Source organism: Ciconia boyciana, chromosome 21 (genome assembly GCF_034638445.1).
Source record: "Ciconia boyciana chromosome 21, ASM3463844v1, whole genome shotgun sequence".
Classification (NCBI taxonomy): Eukaryota; Metazoa; Chordata; class Aves; order Ciconiiformes; family Ciconiidae; genus Ciconia; species Ciconia boyciana.
In genome coordinates, this window is record NC_132954.1 from 7017741 (window position 1) to 7035346 (window position 17606).

The 17606-nt window shown below is 40.6% G+C and overlaps 1 protein-coding gene across 3 annotated transcripts; it reads right to left on the reverse strand.

Moving 5' to 3' along the window:
• Window positions 1–210: 210 nt before the first annotated feature.
• Window positions 211–17146, reverse strand: CLSPN (claspin). Of its 3 annotated transcripts, none has more exons than XM_072885219.1 (25): window positions 17037–17146; window positions 15798–15927; window positions 14778–15232; window positions 13902–14066; window positions 13447–13536; window positions 13135–13207; window positions 12482–12590; window positions 11250–11806; window positions 10037–10228; window positions 8978–9162; window positions 8225–8427; window positions 7850–7914; window positions 7240–7445; window positions 6593–6753; window positions 6269–6495; window positions 5917–6031; window positions 5116–5197; window positions 4695–4789; window positions 4103–4267; window positions 3887–4008; window positions 3516–3643; window positions 2899–3001; window positions 2151–2233; window positions 1783–1944; window positions 211–1572 (listed from the first exon to the last, which is right to left on the reverse strand). In XM_072885219.1, the coding sequence occupies exons 1-25, from the start codon at window positions 17064–17066 to the stop codon at window positions 1459–1461; spliced, it is 4017 nt and encodes a 1338-aa protein (XP_072741320.1). In that variant the 5' UTR covers window positions 17067–17146; the 3' UTR covers window positions 211–1458. The 3 variants fall into 3 exon arrangements, with proteins under 3 accessions (XP_072741320.1, XP_072741322.1, XP_072741319.1); XM_072885221.1 differs by having other exon boundaries at window positions 5917–6028; window positions 13902–14069; XM_072885218.1 differs by having other exon boundaries at window positions 13902–14069.
• Between the last annotated feature and the right edge of the window lie 460 nt (window positions 17147–17606).

A 17606-nucleotide genomic window follows, 5' to 3' on the forward strand; every position in this document is an offset into this window, starting at 1 on the left:
TTTACACTCCAGTAAACACAGGGGGGGTTGTTTTTGCTGTATTCCAATATTATTGCAGCTGTTCCTAGTGAAAGGCTTAGTTGTGGCTACAAAAGAAAAGCAGCAACAGAAAAAAAAAAAAAGAGAGATAGACAAATATTTTGGAAAAAACACCCCCGCATACACACAACTGAGTGAAATCCTGTAAATTAATTCCAACTGCCTCCAAAATTAAAAACATGTTTTATTGTAAAATTGCACTCCAATTAGTACCATAATTCTTTATAAACATAATATACAGTAAAATATTTTACATGTAGCACACCAGGCGTATGCTTATGATGTTACAAAATTTACAGTTCAGGATACTTCTCTGACAGAGTCGGCAAGCTAAGTATGTGCCATCAAGTCCTAGAAAGATGTTTAGTCTTACAGAGCAGGCCGCTGTCTTACCATTACCTGGTCTCTACTTTTACACATTCAACATGTAATCAGAAACATCAGAAATGCTGTATATTCTGTCTCAAGTTTCTTTCACACTATTTAAAATAGTTTTGTATGATGGTTCCTTATTATCTCATGACCTCATTCTAGAGAGGGCCTTTCATTGCTAGCTGTTCAGAAATGGATGATTTCTCTTGGATGAATGCAGCTTGCATGCAAACAACAGAATGGATGATTTAAGAGTCTTCCGTTGGGCAAAACAAACCAAACAACTTCCCCTCCCTCCCCCCCCCAAAGCAAATAAACCCCAACACACCTCCTTTTCCTCTCCCACATCTGTTATTCACGTTCTTCCCTCTCCACACACACACACATTCATACATATGTGTAAGAATATAAACAGTAATAAAAACTTGGAAAGAAATCCTTATCATACTGCCTCATAAAAGACTGGGACCTTTTTTAAAAGCATACATTCCAAATATAAATTAGAGCTTCTTAAAATGTCAAGCTAATAAATGCTTAACATTAAATAAAACATCGGAGGAAGCCATAGCTACCTTCGTACTGCAAGTGTAAACATCATGTGTCCTGCCATAGTTAAGACTGCCTTCTTCTTACCCAAAACTGCAGAAATACCTCCTTCATCTGTGCTTTAAGCAAACTGCAGCATTTCTGCGTCATACCTGTCACACGAATGGTATTTTCAGATGAAACTGATATTACTGAAACACGTGAGATTGTACGAGGACGGTTTACAGTAGTGTAAGTTTCCTTAATGCTTGGGAAAGACCAAGTTACCATTTCGTTCCAAACCAAGCATGGATTTTGTGCTCTCATTTGCCACGGAGCAGTGAGAAAAAACAAAGGGGAATAAACAAGACTATTGCCTGGAAATTACTGGACTTGTGAATTAAGCGGCAGCACCAGAATGTACAGCAATGTGTTTACCTCAGATGATTGCTGGCATATTTGCAAAACAAACCGCAACTGGCAAAAAGTCGAGATACAACCTCTGGCCCTAAACAGAAATATTCAGCTCTCCAAGTACTGGAATATGCTTCGGCTTTGGCTTGTTTCCTCTGTGCTCTCTACCCTGGGCCGTTTGGCCAGAGACGTTATTACTGCAGTAGGACCTCTCTTCTTCACCTACAGGGGAGTAGGATACATTAGAGTATACAAAAAACTCCAAAAAGTTTAAATTTTGAATTATGAGATAATTATTTGGTGTGAGAGCATATACTAAGAAATCACAGAGAATATTTAAAACAGCCATGCTCTTAACTACTTGGCAATGCTTAGTGTCTGCACATTTAAATAATCTACACAATTGGCAGCACATTCCACACAAATCTTTACCTGAGGTTTTGATTTCTCCTTTGCCTCTGCACTCTTGTCTGGGGAAAGTGTATGAAAGACAAAATTCCTTGAATTTCGAGGTGCGTTTGGATTAAGATCTGACATCGCTGCTAGTTTCTGAAGGACAGCTTTAGGTCTGTTCAAGAGAGACCCATTTTTTATCTGAAGAACAAAGAAATGCTGTGTTAAAGCACTCACACGAACAAGACAGCTCTTTTAGTAAGTTACTCTTAATAGAAAAGACTACTCCCTACTAAAATGTTACTCACTACCATACAAACCAGAAATGGCCAGGCTCTAGAGTCAGCCAACTTTGCCATGTTCTACACGTGCAGTTTGGAAATACCATTTTCAGAACCATTACCAACCTGGATGTCACCGGCAGGTCTGAATGTTTCAAACGGGTTCCTGGGTAATAGTGTTGTGTCTTGTACCACTGCTGCTGGGCTTGCTAGCAGAGACAGAGGAAAATGTCAGTTTCTGAATTTCATTTGAAAGAATATAATTTTATATCAAACTGAAGAACTTAGAATTGACAACAGACAGTAAATACTGTACGAAAAAAAAGTCTGTGTCAAATGATACATACAAGTGACAGATGACTGGCAATTAGTTCTATCAGTTAGAAGGGAAAATTTGGTTTTGAAACTGCTTTGCACATTTGGAGTTTGCCACAACCAAGGACAACTTAAATTTCTTTTCACTACATTACATAGTTTTCCCTTAAGTCACAGATATTTGGAGAAACTGCTAGGCTGAATGTCACTTACAGTCTTCTACTCTGTGACTTAAAGGCAAGCAACTGAAGAATAAAAGACTAAACAAAGATGTAGAGGAATTTATTTCCACTCTACAACATTTTTTTTCAAGAAGTAACATACTGTTTTATTAAGTAAATACACACAATTATCATCAACCTTGCAGTTGCATATTTTCAAAGCTTTTATACCTTTAGCCTTTCTAGTTCTGGAAGACATAAGCTCAGACTGGGGTAAGAAAACTAGACACTGGAGTTTTCTGATCTGTGGCGTGCTTCACTGGAGACCACCAGTGATGACTGGAATTTAAGCTTTCTTTCTCTTATTTGATTGTCACTTCAATAAAAAGTAAGCTTACCTTTCTTCTGTAGGGACTTAGCAGTTACTTTTTTTGCTAGTTTCATGAATTGGCTGTCTTCACCGATTTCTTCCTCCTCCTCCTGCTCTTTATTTTTTTCCTTCTGTAGCAGAGAGAAGACACTTTGTAAAACTGACAAAGTTATATTAAGAATGAACATTTAATTCAGTATTTTAAGTAGACCAAGTCCTTTCATTATGTAAGTTAATATAGTCTTTTGTTTACTTTCTACTGTAAAAGTTTACTGCAATTTCTTAGATACTTTATCATCCTCGTTCCATTAATGAACAGCAAACCTGTAGTATCACATTCAGCTGACAAAGCTGACCTAATACTGAAACTTCTAAACCTTGAAGTTGTGCTCCGAGCATAAGAGACTTATTCCAGCTTTGAAGCTGACTTGTTTCAGAACACAGTTGTTTTGCCTCTCCCTTCTGCATTAGTTTCTCTCTCTGTACGATACTTGAAGAGAAAGAGCAGAATTCATGGTGAAAAACAAAGATACATTTACAAACGCTATTTGTTCTAGAGTTCAGCTTGAGGAACTAGCAATTTCACATCCAGCAATGGTACAGAGAAAGGCTGAGCAAGATGCCTTTCTTGAAGCTAACTAATACCTGCTCACGAAGCCACTGTTCTCGTTCAAATCGCTCTTTCCTCCATTTTGCTTCTGTCTCATCAAACTGTTCATTTTCATCATCATTATCTGAATCTCTCTGAAACAAGTCAATCTGTGAAGCATAATCTAGACAAAGTAAAAAAAAATAGTTATCGATTTTAAAAGAGGCATAAAATATGCAGACTAGTAAAAAAACCCAAAAAACCCAACCCAACCAACCAAAACCCCCCCAAAACAGAACCCTCCCCAAGCCAATTTATTTCTGAAAGACTTTATTTACTTCTGAAGGACTACCGAGTGCTATTTCATACACACATGCTCTCTTTCCAATCTTTCACCCCATCTATTAACTATGGATCAGAAAGGCACCTATGTTTTTCCATCTGAATCTCCTCATTCTACCAGGGCCATCGCTATGCAGGTCACCATCAATGAGGTATCTCTCCTGGTACAAGCGTAGCTGACGCTTGTCATCATCAAGCATTGCCTTCCTATCAACACAGGAGAAAGGGAGGAGGTTAGTCCAGATTATATCCAAGAGCCATGACTTCACACACAAAAATACATACTAATACTGTCACTGACATGTGTAATTTCTGTATTTGATTTTCTAATTCCACTTCATTAGGAAGTTCCTCATCAATAATCTCTTCTTCATATTCGTTCAGGTCTTCACCATCATATTCATCCTCGCTTCCCACATCACTCCCTGACAGCTCTGCCTCATCTTCCATGAAATCCTGCAGTTTTCTATAAAGGAATGTTAAGAGTTCAGTTTGGTAGACCAATAATCATCACACAAATCTTCTGAAAGCAAGATTTATCTTTTGATGTAAAATTAACACATATCCTAAATGAGAAATTATGATTCATCTTTAATTTCTGAAAAGACTAAGTAATTTTGGTCAAAAAAATGTGGCATTGCTTTCATCGTGACCTTTAGATTTCCATCTATAATGGAAATTATAATGGAAATCCTCTATAGCCCACCAGCAACATAGTTAAACTCATGCAACATGACAGCACCAAAGCAAAAAAAAAACCAACACACAAACCAACCAGAGCCAATGCTATATAAACATTAGCTACTAATGCTGGAGAGGGAATAGACTAAACTTCTAGTGCTGTTAATATTCTATTCTGTCTGGCAGTTAAGATACAAAAAAGATGTACTTACAGTTTTTTCTTCAAGCCCTGTCTATGTCTCAGCAGTTGTTCTTCTTCATCACTAATTTCTGCTTCTTCAGGATCACTGTCTCCACTTTTTTCATCCTGTCAAAGAGAAAGTTTTCAGAAATTAAGGAATTTCTGAAAGCAGATTGCTTTGTAATGACAGCTTCTTCTGTTCTTCAATCCATAAACACAGACCAAAACACCAGATTTTTCAGAGGATTTGCTACGCTAAGATGCTTTATCCAGTATATTATAACATTAAGTGGACATTTTAAATGACCCAAACATTGGTCTTAGAAATGTTTCAGTAACTTGTTCTGGAAGTCACGACACTTTGCATTGATCGTTATATTAAAAAACTAAGTAGATAAATGGAGTTCTCGGTCAGAATGCTGTAGCAGTTGCTTTGCTCCATGAGTTCATACCTCTTCACTATCAAAGGCATTGTCATCTGTTAAAAGCTGAAAATCACCAAGCTCTTCTTGCTCCTCCTCATCTTCCTCTTCCCTAAGGGAAAAGTGAATGAAAGAAACGCATGTTTTCATTTCACCGCCAACGATGGCTTCACAGTAATTCAAGGCAAGATTTCAGCCATCACCTTAGCTGGTCTCAGGCAATTACCTGTGAGTGTTCAAAGAGCTACAGCCTCTCAACAGCATTTAGCTTTAGATGCCCAAAATCCCCATTAGCATTGACATTTTAAGACCTCAGGTCTTCACTTGCAGAAACCAATGGGGGAAGCGTTAAATCCTGCGTTTGTTTCCCTCTAAAATTCCTCTTGGATCTCCCTAACATTCCCATTTGTTAAGCCTCATTATCCTTTTCTCAGGCAGCCATACACCTTTCCAGTTTAACCAATGGAGAAAATGCTAGTATCCAACTTACATTTGGTTATGGTTCCTGTAGTTTGGCAACAGCCCAGAACAGAACCCAGGAGCCCTACATTCTAAGAATTTTTCCTCAGTTTGATGAAAGTTCTTCAACACATCTTTCACTATCAGTGAAAGACAAAGAAGAATTTCCCTTCACAGTAGCTCTGCGAAACAGTATATGCTGCTGATGTAGAGAGTGATTGCTGAGCAATCTGCAATATTCCTCCCCTCCACCTCCAAAACAGACCACGCTTTTGCTTACAGCGTTTTGAATTGATGTCGAACAAGAACACGTTAAGAGTGAAGCAGTTACCACTATAAGCTTTTGTAAATTTTAGGAAGAATAATGCTAACCTGTCTGTGGGAAAGGAGCCTGAACAAAGTGCTAGAGCTTCTGCCATTGGATCTTCTATGTCACTGTCTTTTTCTGCCTTGGAAGATACTGAAGATGCCCATGTTGGAGAACCTGCTACAAGAAGTAGTAAGATGGCAACTTATTAGACAGATACATTTCTACTCTTAAAATGTCAGAGAGCATCCTAGAAATGATAGTTAGCGTGCTCCCACAAAGGCAGCAAATTGTTAGAGCTCTCTGAAGTCTCAGAAGTTCCATGTTCTGCATTAGTGCCCAGAACTAAAGGGCACCTTTGTGTAAAGCTTATAAATCAAGTAACCAGCAAAGCTGAAAACAGAATTCAGGACATACTCTGAGACACGAATTTTCCTGAGCAAAGATTGAGCAATTCTTCCATATTCTGCTTTTTGTTGCTGCTGGTATTTGGCACATGTTCAGCTTGACTGCTAAACTGTCCAGAACACAAGTCCAGTAATTCATCCATATTGGCATCCATTGCATTCTCATCCATACTAGCCAGAGTCAGCTGATGCTTTGAGGACTGGTATTTATTCCTATGCTGTCCCACATTCAAGAACCTGAAAGAAAGTCTGTAGTTAGAAAAAATCTGGCTGTTCTGTATGTCCCATTTCTGTTAAAGGGCACAAAATGTCATCCTTTACACCTATTACTTACCCATCTGCATCAAGCAGCTGGCTCTGAGTGTCATCTTCCAGAGAAAATTGAAACTGTGACTCCCCAGCCCCTGGAAATAAACTCTTAGGCTCAGGAGAGGCATTATACAGGTCCTGGGAATCTTCTATGGGAAGAGAGGGCTCAGACGTCTTTCCTGAGCTCTAGTCAAAGGAATGTAAAAATATACAAGTTATTTGTTTTGCAATCCTAGAAGTCAAAAGCAAGAATGGCATAAAACATTTAAGGTATTTTAAAGGATTAACACCATGCAAGAGTCAAGTATGTCCACACTGCTCTGACAAGTCATAGGAGTTCACTGACATCAGATGTTGTGTAGCCCATGTAAGTACGCTTAAAAAAATATTTACGATGTATATATTTTAGATACCAAAAACAGATTATAGCATCTTTTCTTTGATGTTTCAGTATATAAGTTTTTGTAATGTCATTTTTATCCATTCCAGTGCGGAGACATTTTAAACTCCAGGGACAGTTTGCTTTTCTGAACTCTTACTCATATAAAAGCATTTCGCTAGATACCTTCTTCTGGTATTATTTTTTTTGATAGATATAACAGTCAGGATAAAACACATTTATTCACTACCCGTTGTGTTAATATACGATGGGAATAGGACCAAGAACCTTACCTTGGAAGCAGAGCTGATAAAGCTTGTTTTGAAAAACCCTGGGGAAGGTGACCTGAAACCTCCTGCCGCAGATAAAAAGTTCCCTCCACGTGACATCTGTTTGTTACAGGGCTGATACGATGGAATCATGGAGCCAATCAACTCAAAGCTGCTGTTATGGCTATTCTCTTTTGCTAGTGTTGGCAGAGAAAATGAATCATCGTCCTCTGAAAAGAAAATAAATATTTTAATACAGTGCTTAACTTTTTTTTTGTGATCCAGTAAAACCTCAAGACATTATTTTGCAACACCAACACCTTGCTAAAAATTCATTATTCTGTGGTCATGTCGGATTTCTTTCTTCATAGAGAATGCATATATTGCACTTTTTTACTGAATTTCATCTTGATTTCCAACTGTTTCAATATTTTTTCCAGTATAATTTTGAACTTTATTTTCCTCTCGTTTTTGCAAGCCCTCCCATTTTTTTCATCAGTCTAAACTTTTATAATCATACTGTGTAACTATACGGGTGATAAAATACCAAAGATATTGAATACCAATCCCAAAGAGAAACTTCTGCACGTGCCATGTGAAAAAAATGCTAGCTACAATAATAGTTCTACTTTACCTAACTTGGTAGGTCCTTTGTCTGCAGCTTCTTCCATTTCAAGTTTCTCATCAGGAAGAGAATATCTGCAATTCATTAAATAAAATGTATTTGCTAATATATACAAGATGAATTGCTATTGTCTGCAAACCTAACCGCAAAAAGCAAGGTAACACACAAAAATACATCTAGTACGCTTCGATTAAGAAACAGATTATTCCACTAAACAATTACAGTCATTGAGTTTTTTAAATAAAATATATATGAAGGCACATATAACTACTGGAACAAGACAGAAAAAAATTCCTATAAAAAGTACTTCAAATCAAAACATCTATGTGTGTTGATCAAATTTAAAATTGCTCAGGCACCATTTTTAAAGCTTGGTTTATCTACCCCATTTTGGAGGAGCTGTCCTTAAAAAGCATCAGTGTAGACTCTGTTGAAGGTGGTTTGGGAACAGAATCACAATGCACAGATTTCTCCAGCTTTTCTCCATCAATTGATTCTTTGTCGGTTTCTTTATCACCATCTTCAACTTGTTTCTCTTCTATATCTTCATTGTCTTCCTCTGCTTCGCAAAGCAGAAATTCCACGTTCTAAAAAAGCATCCCCAGACATAGCAGAGATATGGTGATTATTGCTTTGATCTGTCAACTTCCTTGCATACTTTTCAAGAAAAGGTTTTAAGGCATGGAGGGTGAAGCAGAGTGACATTCACAGTTCTTATATGCATCTATTCCACTCCAAGACAACTGATATAGAGGTGCTTGAAAGAGCCAAGCTATCCTGATCCTTTTTAAAAAGGAAAGGCCATGGCAAACCCCTACCCCACATCAGGCAGGCGACCCCAGTTTGTCCCCTGCTAGCAACGAGCCAAGGGTATATAAAAAGAGAAAATGGCACCAGAGTCTTTTATACACTTATATTTGATTTTAATACTGTTTAGACAAATAAAAGAAAATACTAATAAATTCCATTTTAGACAATCCAAACCCTGAATGTGGTAACTGTAGCAATTTTTTATCTTCTAGGAAGAATTCTTGGCAATTTCCCTAATATTAATAGCGTACAAAAGTCTCTGTTAGTTGGGGAGAGGCAGCAGAATTGAGAAGCTGACTAGGTTATGGAAAAGTGTTGCATACAGACCTCATGATCGCCTTCTTCCTCTTCCTCAGACTCATCTGTCATCTCTTCCTCCTCCTCCTCCTCCTCCTCCTCCAACATTTCCTCATTATCCAGTTTAAACAATGCTTGCCGCTTTTGGCGTTCCTCAGTCCTGCGGAGTTTCATGGCCTCCTGGAGTTTAGCCTTCAGCGCTTGTAGCTTTTCACCTGGATAGAAATGAATAAATTAATATATTAGATGTACTACAGTAAATCCTTAACTGCATTGCCTTCAAGCATCCAATCTAATGTAACTACACACATAAACAGGGAATTAAAAAAATTACTTGTTTTTAAATGTTTTTATGAATTGATCTGCCAGCTATAAGAGCTAGAGCAGTTAGTTTCAATGAGCTCAATATAGAGAGACCACACAATCTCATGAATTATCAAGATTCCTCATTATCCGTAAATGCCACCGGTGTAGCTCTCTGAATGAGAATAGGGTCTGTCTCTCCACTGCGTCTTTTGGGAACAGAGCATCCAATTGCCATGGGCAGATGTGCTATAGGACATGAAATAATTACGGGCAGCTAAAAATAACGTGTGCCCATAGAACCAGCCAAATAATCTATTTCTTTTAATAGATACTATGGGAGAGTCACATTCCACGCATATTTTTGTTTGCAAATACCTACAATTCTATTAGAAACTGCAGTATAGCAATAAGGAAGCATGAGAGAGCTACTAAATGGTAATAGTTCACAAGAAGTCTGAGAGCTACATTTAGAGGACTGATGGAAAACAACAGTGCAGATATAGGTTTATATAGATTTTGGTACAGACGGGGAGAAATCCAGAGAACCAGTTGTAAAGATCTGACTGAGGCTGTTCTACACTGGCCAGGGCTATTTAAGAGGCCTGTCAAGATTCTTTTTTAAAAACAGGGCTATCCATTAGAGGAAACGTACATATTAATTTTAGAGATGACGATCCCTTCATCTGTATTTTATGGGCCAGTGTTGGGAAAGGGGGAAATGAGAGAGAAAAAAGGCAAAGTGTTTTCCAATTCAACCATCATCACTTCTCCTCACAAACCGACCTGGCTTTGTGTGGACTGTTTCATCCAGGCTCTCTGTTGCTAATACTGCTGGTACCACGTCTGCTTTCAGTTCCTCTTTTCCTTCAGATGTAGTCTCCTTACGAATAATGTTCATGTTTATGGTCCGTTCAACTTTGGATTTTGATGTTCGAAGAGTGTGCTTCAAGAAACGTGCTTTCAAGGCTTCTAATTCTTTAAATACATATTAATTACATTTCAACATGCAAATTAAATTAATTTGATAGCATTTAAAAGCATTGAGTGTTAAAGTTATATCAAGAGTAGGTCTTGAGAAATTTTTTTTTTCCAAAGGAAGTTAGTTAAAAACTCTAAATCTTTAATATTAAAATATTTGCAAAACCATTCTATTTGACTAATAAAACAATAAACCATTACAGAATATTTTTGCTGTAACTTATACTTAATTGGTATTAGCTAATATTAAATTACCTTACCATTGACTATGATTTATCCACAAGACTTCAATTCACTTCCAGTCTAGCCTTCCAGCCACCAAAATTTCTGGTAACATATTATCTAAACCCAGACTGATGGCTGACAAAAACACAGTTTCTTGGCAGAGATCAGTTTCCTGCATGCACAGAAGTAGCATCCAATCCAGACATCCTCTTAATATCTTCTAATACACAACAGATTTAATGGAATTATAAAATTCCCTAATCTTTTGCAATCTTTCCCTGAAACAAGGTCAACTATTTAATATTGATGAATAAATGCTCAGATTCCAGTACCTAAAAGACATTCAAAACATTCTTGCTACAGAAGTAAATTTTTGCTTGCTATCCAGCCTTGCCTTTTAACAAAATCAGTGGTAAACACTGGAACACAGGCCAGTTTTGTTTCCAGACAATTACTGCATGCCTTGTTTTGAATCAACCTGAAAAAAGTGCTCCCATGTGCTTTAAGTGCCAACATAATTCACTACAGCAAAATGGAAATAAATAATTCATCATTAAATAGTTTTCACTGAGCATTCCTTCAGGCTTTCAAATATTAAGGGCTCAGAACTTCCCTCATAAACATCAGCTGAAAGAAAATGGATATCGACATTAAGCAAAGAGTCCGTACTCATAAGAGACCGTGCCTGACTGTTCTATCACCTAAATATTTCTCCGAGATTTTTCCAGTTAAAGTCAGATTAAATCTACTTACTTGGAGAGATCTGACAGGATTACAACAATGAAAGTGATACCTTTATTTGAATCAGATTCATCGAGGTTTATAAAGGATTCATTGCCAGAGCAGATTCTTGGCTTGATGGACAGGTCTATTCCCAGTTCACGAAGTTTATCCAACTTGGACTTCCGCACTTTTTCAGGTTGGGCCACCAATCCAGGCCCCACTTGTTGGTTGCTTTTTTCACATTCTACGTCTGGTGCTGTTTCATCTCTTTGCTCAAGGGCATCTCCTCCAACTGCCAGAGGAATTTCATCCTCTTTTTGTTCACTACAATCAGTGCTTAGGAAGTTGGAGTGCTGCGGTTCTCCTGTATTATTATCAGTTGTTACAGTCCTAATTGCATGAGAATCATCACTGTCCTGCCTGGGCTTTTCAGCACAGTCCTCTGTCAAGTTCTTCCCTACATCAGCAAGAGGCTTGTTCACAGTAGTATCAACATCTCCGCCAAGGCTTGCTTCTGGTTCATTAGCTGCTGATTGATCACCTTCGATTCGCCCATCTTTGCAATCCGTGTTCAAGTTCTCAGTGTCTGCAGATTCTTCATTTAGGGATAGCTGGTATTTAGCGGACCTAATGAAGGCAGAAAAGAAATACATCACCCACAGCTATTGCGAAAGGGGAGAAGAGGTTGAGAACAAACTCCAAGAGAGAGAAATCATTTTCTAATTATTGTCACTAATGTGTAGGAAGAGGTGAAGGACAGAAGGCTGCAAAACTTCGTTTTGAGGACATAAGGAAGTGTAGAGCAGTGTAAAGAGTTTGTACCAGTTAGTTACATTATCACAGTATAAAATTCCTGAGAGATTTTGTGACAACAGTAGCTGAAGTATTTTACTACACATTACTCAAAAGAAGAAATAGTCCAAGTAAAATGTTGGGGTCCAGTCTAAACCACATTAAAGTAACTTTGCACAAGCTCGTTACTTCATCTGGAGTTACTACTAGGCCCTGATTACTTCAATAGTAAAACTGTGTTAGAGTGCAGCATTGCCTTATGTTGACAGTGACATACTCCTAATTTCCAGCTGTTCACAGAATTAAAGGAGCCTAAGAAAGTTTCTTAATAAAACTTCCCAGGCAAAGCAACAGCTAAAATTAAACCAGAAAAAAAGCTGTGACTGTACACAGAGCAGGTGTGTACATCATACAATGCCTACAGCATGCAAAAGCCTGGTTATCCTCAAAAGCAAAGCTGGGATATCCTCAAAATTTATGAAAAATTATGAGGAAGGTTTAAGTCCTTACTTCAGCAATGCCATGGCATTTCCTTGACATACTGGTCGAGGTCTACGCTTGAAGAAGTCATGAATGCTTTTGGTCTCAGGCACGTGATACGGGAGAGACACAGACGATTCTACCAGAGAAAGGAGGTGAAACAAAATTTAAAACATCATCCGAGGCATTTATTTGATATCTCTGAAATTCAAAGAAGCTCAACACAAGCATTGTGCAGCAAAGACAGCTGACTGGGCACAAACACCACAGTTAAACTTGAATACAGCAAACGCCGCTGTTTGGGAAAGCGTTCCAATGGCAACAGTCCTTAAGACCAAATTTGCAACATGTCCATGCATTCATTAGGAAATGAACTGTGATGTTAATATCAGCATGGCAGGACCAGTTTCAGTTTTATTACATGCCTACCAAGCTCTCTAAATATTGCACTAACTTTACACAAGTTTACAGGCTCAAGTGTTTGCACAATGATTTTTTTTTTCATTAGTTACAAAGATATCTTTTAACAGTTCCTTGAATAAAAATGGTCTTGCACCCTTCAACCCTAAATAACTCATGCTAGGTGAAAGAAGGCTCTAACCTTCCAGGTAAACTCTTTCAATTTCTCCCCTGAATTTCTTAATAGTTTATACCCCTCTACATACAAAGAATTTAAGTTTTACCTCTAATAAGTCGTTGGGTCTCACTATGGAGTTGTTTAATGGCTTCTTTACTTAACCTTGCTGCTTTCCGCTCCTTAAGGAAAGAAAAGAAAGGTTTCTGAAATCAGAAATCAAAATATGGGACTCTTCATCTATACTTTCTAAATCGCTTATTTTTCCCTTTCAAACAGAAAGGAGTCAGAATAAAGCAGCCAGTTAAAAAAAAAAGATTAAAAATAGCAAATCAGCAAAAACATTGGACAGCATGCATACAAAAAACATTTGAGTCACTATGGCAAACAACAGAGAGCTTTAAAGAGAAGACGACTTCACCTTCCTTTTTGGTTCTTTTAATACAGGTTCCTCGTTCTCATCATCAAATACATGTTTGTAGCCTTCACCCTCAGAAAACTGTTCTTTGTTCTACAGTGCATAAAAAGAGATGCATTTATTTGTCTAAATACACAGGCACTACCAAGGGCAAACAAGTCAAAAGTGAAAAATAATTGTACAGAATCATCACTGGTCAGCAAAATCAGCAAGTGTTCTCATAAACCAACACAAATTCCACATAATACTTATGGTAGATTTCCAAAGCTCCTACTGTAGCATTATCTGTATAACTCTGCAGGACAACGTCCCTCCACCTTTAAGAACAAAAAGCAGAGGACTATTCTCTCCTCTGTCCTAGCAGTAGAAGTGCACCATTGTCAAGGATTTTTAATACATGCACAAGTACAATACTTCCCACTAATAACCAATAATTTCGTACCACTATCAAATATTACCTTATATTTTTTCATTTTGTTTTTCACTGCCGCTCGTATTGATTCTATCGACTCTTCATCCTCTGGGGGGTAATCGTTTTCCTCTTCTAAGCCATTATCAAAAAGTTCTTTGTCATCAAGAAGACATCCACTGTCATTGAAAGGATACCTCTCACTGCTGTCTACCTGCTTGCCATAAGAATAAAGTGTAATTCATCGTGTAATTCATTTCAGAAGGTCCCCCTCAGTTCTTTGACATTAAGATTACTGTCAAAAGGTCTTGATGGAAGAAGTTAGAAAAAGTACGTGCCATCTTTAATCTAGCATCTTGTGTGTCCTGTAAGCCAGTCATATTCACTTTATGGCACTGCAAAGCTGATTCATGGAGCAGTGTTCCCTACCTCTATGGTAAGTAGGGAATTTCAATAATTACTGAAGACCAAAATGGCTCAGAGAGAATAACTTAACACTTGAAATATGCATTTTATAAATAGCAACAATACACAACCCCGCAAGCAGCCTTTTATTTAGACCAGAATTACAATTTGAAAGTAGTGCAAAGCTTCCTCCAGAAACGAGCACAGCAATGTAGAGAAAAGCTGAAATACCAATCAAAGCCGTTTGTGCACGTAATGAACCCCCAACGAACCCAAAGAACTCAGAGACTTTCTGCCCGGCTTAACACGCACTGATGTTAAGTCATCAAGCGTTCGGGTTTGTACTTTGCAGATGAAACTGGCAGACTGACACGGCGTGCAGCGGATCCCTGTGGTTACCACTCCTGCTGTAGGAATGTGGACCCTAGCAATGCTGAAGCATTGAAACACAATAACCAAATGCAGTAATAAATTTAACTTAGTTGAGAAAATATCTGAGATTTTCTGCCAAAATACATACCTCTGCTCTGGGCTTCTTTTCTTTTTTCAGCTGTTTAGTGGACTCAATTCTTCTCTGCTTCTCCTTTCTTCTTCTTGATTTTCCAACAGCTTTTTTTGCTGTCTCTCCTTCAGAATCATGTTTATGTTTTCTGTACTTCTTCCCAGATTTTAGGGGTCTCTCCTCTTCCAGCTCATTCTCAGGCAAGCCAGACTTTCTGCTTGTTTCAAGGTTTCCAATCTGCAATTGGTCACCAGTGTCACTGTCATCGCTGTCTAGCGGACCTTGGCGAATCCGATGAGATTTCTTGTTCCTCTGGGCAGTAATGCTCTCTTTTTCCTCTCCATTTTCCTTGTCTCCACCCGGAGTATCGTTCTGCACAAAAGAGCCACCATCCTCTCCATCTTCGCTCTCACTCTCCTGAAGCAGCTTCTTGCTTTTTGCTTTTTTACGTACAAAAATCTCTTCCTCTGAATCTGATAAAAATATATTAAAGAAAAAGAAATGATGCACACTACGGAGAGGAAAATTGCACAAGTTAATTAACAATCAATCAGTTAAAGTTATACATGTGTTAAATTTCACACGTCAACATCTAGAGCAAATCGGCTTGAACTGTTTTCAAAACCCAGTTCTCCCTGCAGTACAGTATATAATTGACCCAAATTGATGTTATAGGTTTTTAACCTTTAAAAAAAGGTAAAGCTGAAAATCCTTCACTGATACATTAGTGACTTGCCTTGAGACAGTAATAAAACCCACAGTAAGTAACTAAATAAGTACATAGGTTAAGCAAATCATAAAAAGAAAGGAAATAAGCAATTAAGAAACTCGCATCCCATTTAGTATTTCCCTTTCTATACCTCAAAAAATGCTTTTCAGAGATTTACAGACACCTGCCCACATTCTGAGCAACAAAAAAGGCAGTTTGGATTCATACCGGTCAAGCAATGAAAACTTCCTAAAAAGGCATTTATAAAACAAAAAATGCACCGTTGAAGGCAACGACCACCAGGCAGAATTCATGGAAATATTACAGACCTCTGTCATCAAGAGACGCTATCCCCTTGCTGAAGTGACCGGGAGAGGCTGTCTCACAGCTGCCCTGTCCGCTGTCAGAGTCACTATCAAGGGTTTTCTGCAAGTCTGAATTCAAATCTTCTAATGGAAACTATGAAGCAAAATAAAATTGTCCTTACTATGATAAATGTTGTTTATGTAGTAACGACTTTTGGTGTCTAACTTCATTCCAAAACCTTGGCTGACCCCTTACATACAATTATATACACATACATTATCGTTACATTTTAAGAATTAATCAGTATTTACATGAAGGGAGATTACACTACATCAACTTTTATTAGTATTTAACTATGCTTAAGGTGAGCTTGCACAAAAAAAAAAAAAAGAGAGAATCAACATACTGGCTGATGTCCACTGATTATTATCCAAAACCATTAGAATGCAAAGCATAATGAGAAAGGTAAAACTTTATTCTCCCGCATCCGCACTTCACCGAAATTAATTAAATAGGGACCAGAAGACACCTGTGGGAATTCTTTAGGAAGGATCGCCCACGACAAGGTGCCCAGGCCTGGTGCGCAGTGCAGGCACGCTGCGGTAGCGGGGCCCCTCCCGTGTCCCAGGACCCCCCCTCAGGGCTGACGCCCCCGGGCCGCCACAGGCCGGGCGCCACAGCAGCGCTGCAGGGGCAGCAGGCCAGCACGGCCGCCAGGACGCGGCCCGGTGCCGCAGAGGTGGCCCATGGCGGGCGGGCGACCGGCCGGGGAGGGACCACGGACACCCGTGGCGGGCGGGCGACCGGCCGGGGGTCACGGACACCGTCCCCGAGGTACGGCCCCGGGCAGAGCACCCCTCCCAGCATGCACCGCGCCCGCCCGGGGCCGGCACCGCCTTCCCCGCATGCACCGCGCCCACGGCCGGTCCCCACACCCCCCAGCATGCACCGCGCCCACGGGGATAGGCCGAGTACGGCCTTCCCAGCGCGCACCGCGGGCGGCAAGGCGGAAGGGCGAGCCGCCGGCTATGCTGGGAAGTGTAGTCCGCCAAGAGAAGGGCGAGCGCGCTGAGGGCGCGGTGCCACCCGAGCTCAAAGGCAGCCGAGGAGACGCCGCCGCCACCACCACCTCGCTCGCTGCCCCTCCCAGCCTTCCACCGCGCCACAGCCAGAGGAGCTCCACAGACCGCTGGCAGGCCGCGGGCTGTCACCGCCACCAGCAGCAGCCAGCCGGTTGTGCAGAGCGGAGCGGCAGGACTCACCTCAGCGGGGGCCGCCGCCGCCGCCGCCATGGCCTCAGCCTGAGACAGCCCCAGCGCTCCCGCCGCACGGCCGCGTAGGAAACCGCTTCGAGTCTTCGCGCGCTGCCCCAGTCCCGCCCAGCGCCGGAAACAGCCAACAGTTGCCCAGAACTTCCCCGGAAGCCCCACCCCTCGCCGCTTTATTGGGCGTTTTCTCCGCGTAGCCCCGCCCTCTCCGTCTGGCCCAATCATTGCTCGCGCTTCGAGGCCACCCGCACGCCTTATAAGCCCGCCCTGTGGCGGCGCCGTCGCTGCGGGCGGGCGCAGCGCTGCGGTGGCGGCTGAGGGAGGCCTGGGGCGCCGGGCCTGTCTGCGGCCGAGCGCCCAGGGAGCTGGGCAGGTGCGCACGGCCCTCCCGGTGCGGCACTAGGCTGCGTGGGTGCCCCAGGGGTCTGCGGCCCCAGCCCGGCCCCCTGAGGTCGGGCCAGGCCGTGTCCCAGAAGGGGCGGTCACTGTGAGGGCAGCCCGGCCCTGTCTCCAGAGTCAGCGTGAGCTAACACCAGCCTCTGGTGCTGGGTCAGCGGGGGAGCC

Bases quoted from the DNA above. Each gene is read 5' to 3' on its own strand.
- CLSPN (XM_072885218.1), bottom strand. From the start codon at position 17,066: ATGGCGGCGGCGGCGGCGGCCCCCGCTGAG. The intron at 13,208-13,446 runs GTGAAGTCGTCT...TCTTTCCTTAAG, and splicing joins TAAAAGAACCAAAAAGGAAG to GAGCGGAAAGCAGCAAGGTT. The intron at 8,428-8,977 runs GTCTGTATGCAA...ATGCTTTTTTAG, and splicing joins AGGAAGAAGGCGATCATGAG to AACGTGGAATTTCTGCTTTG.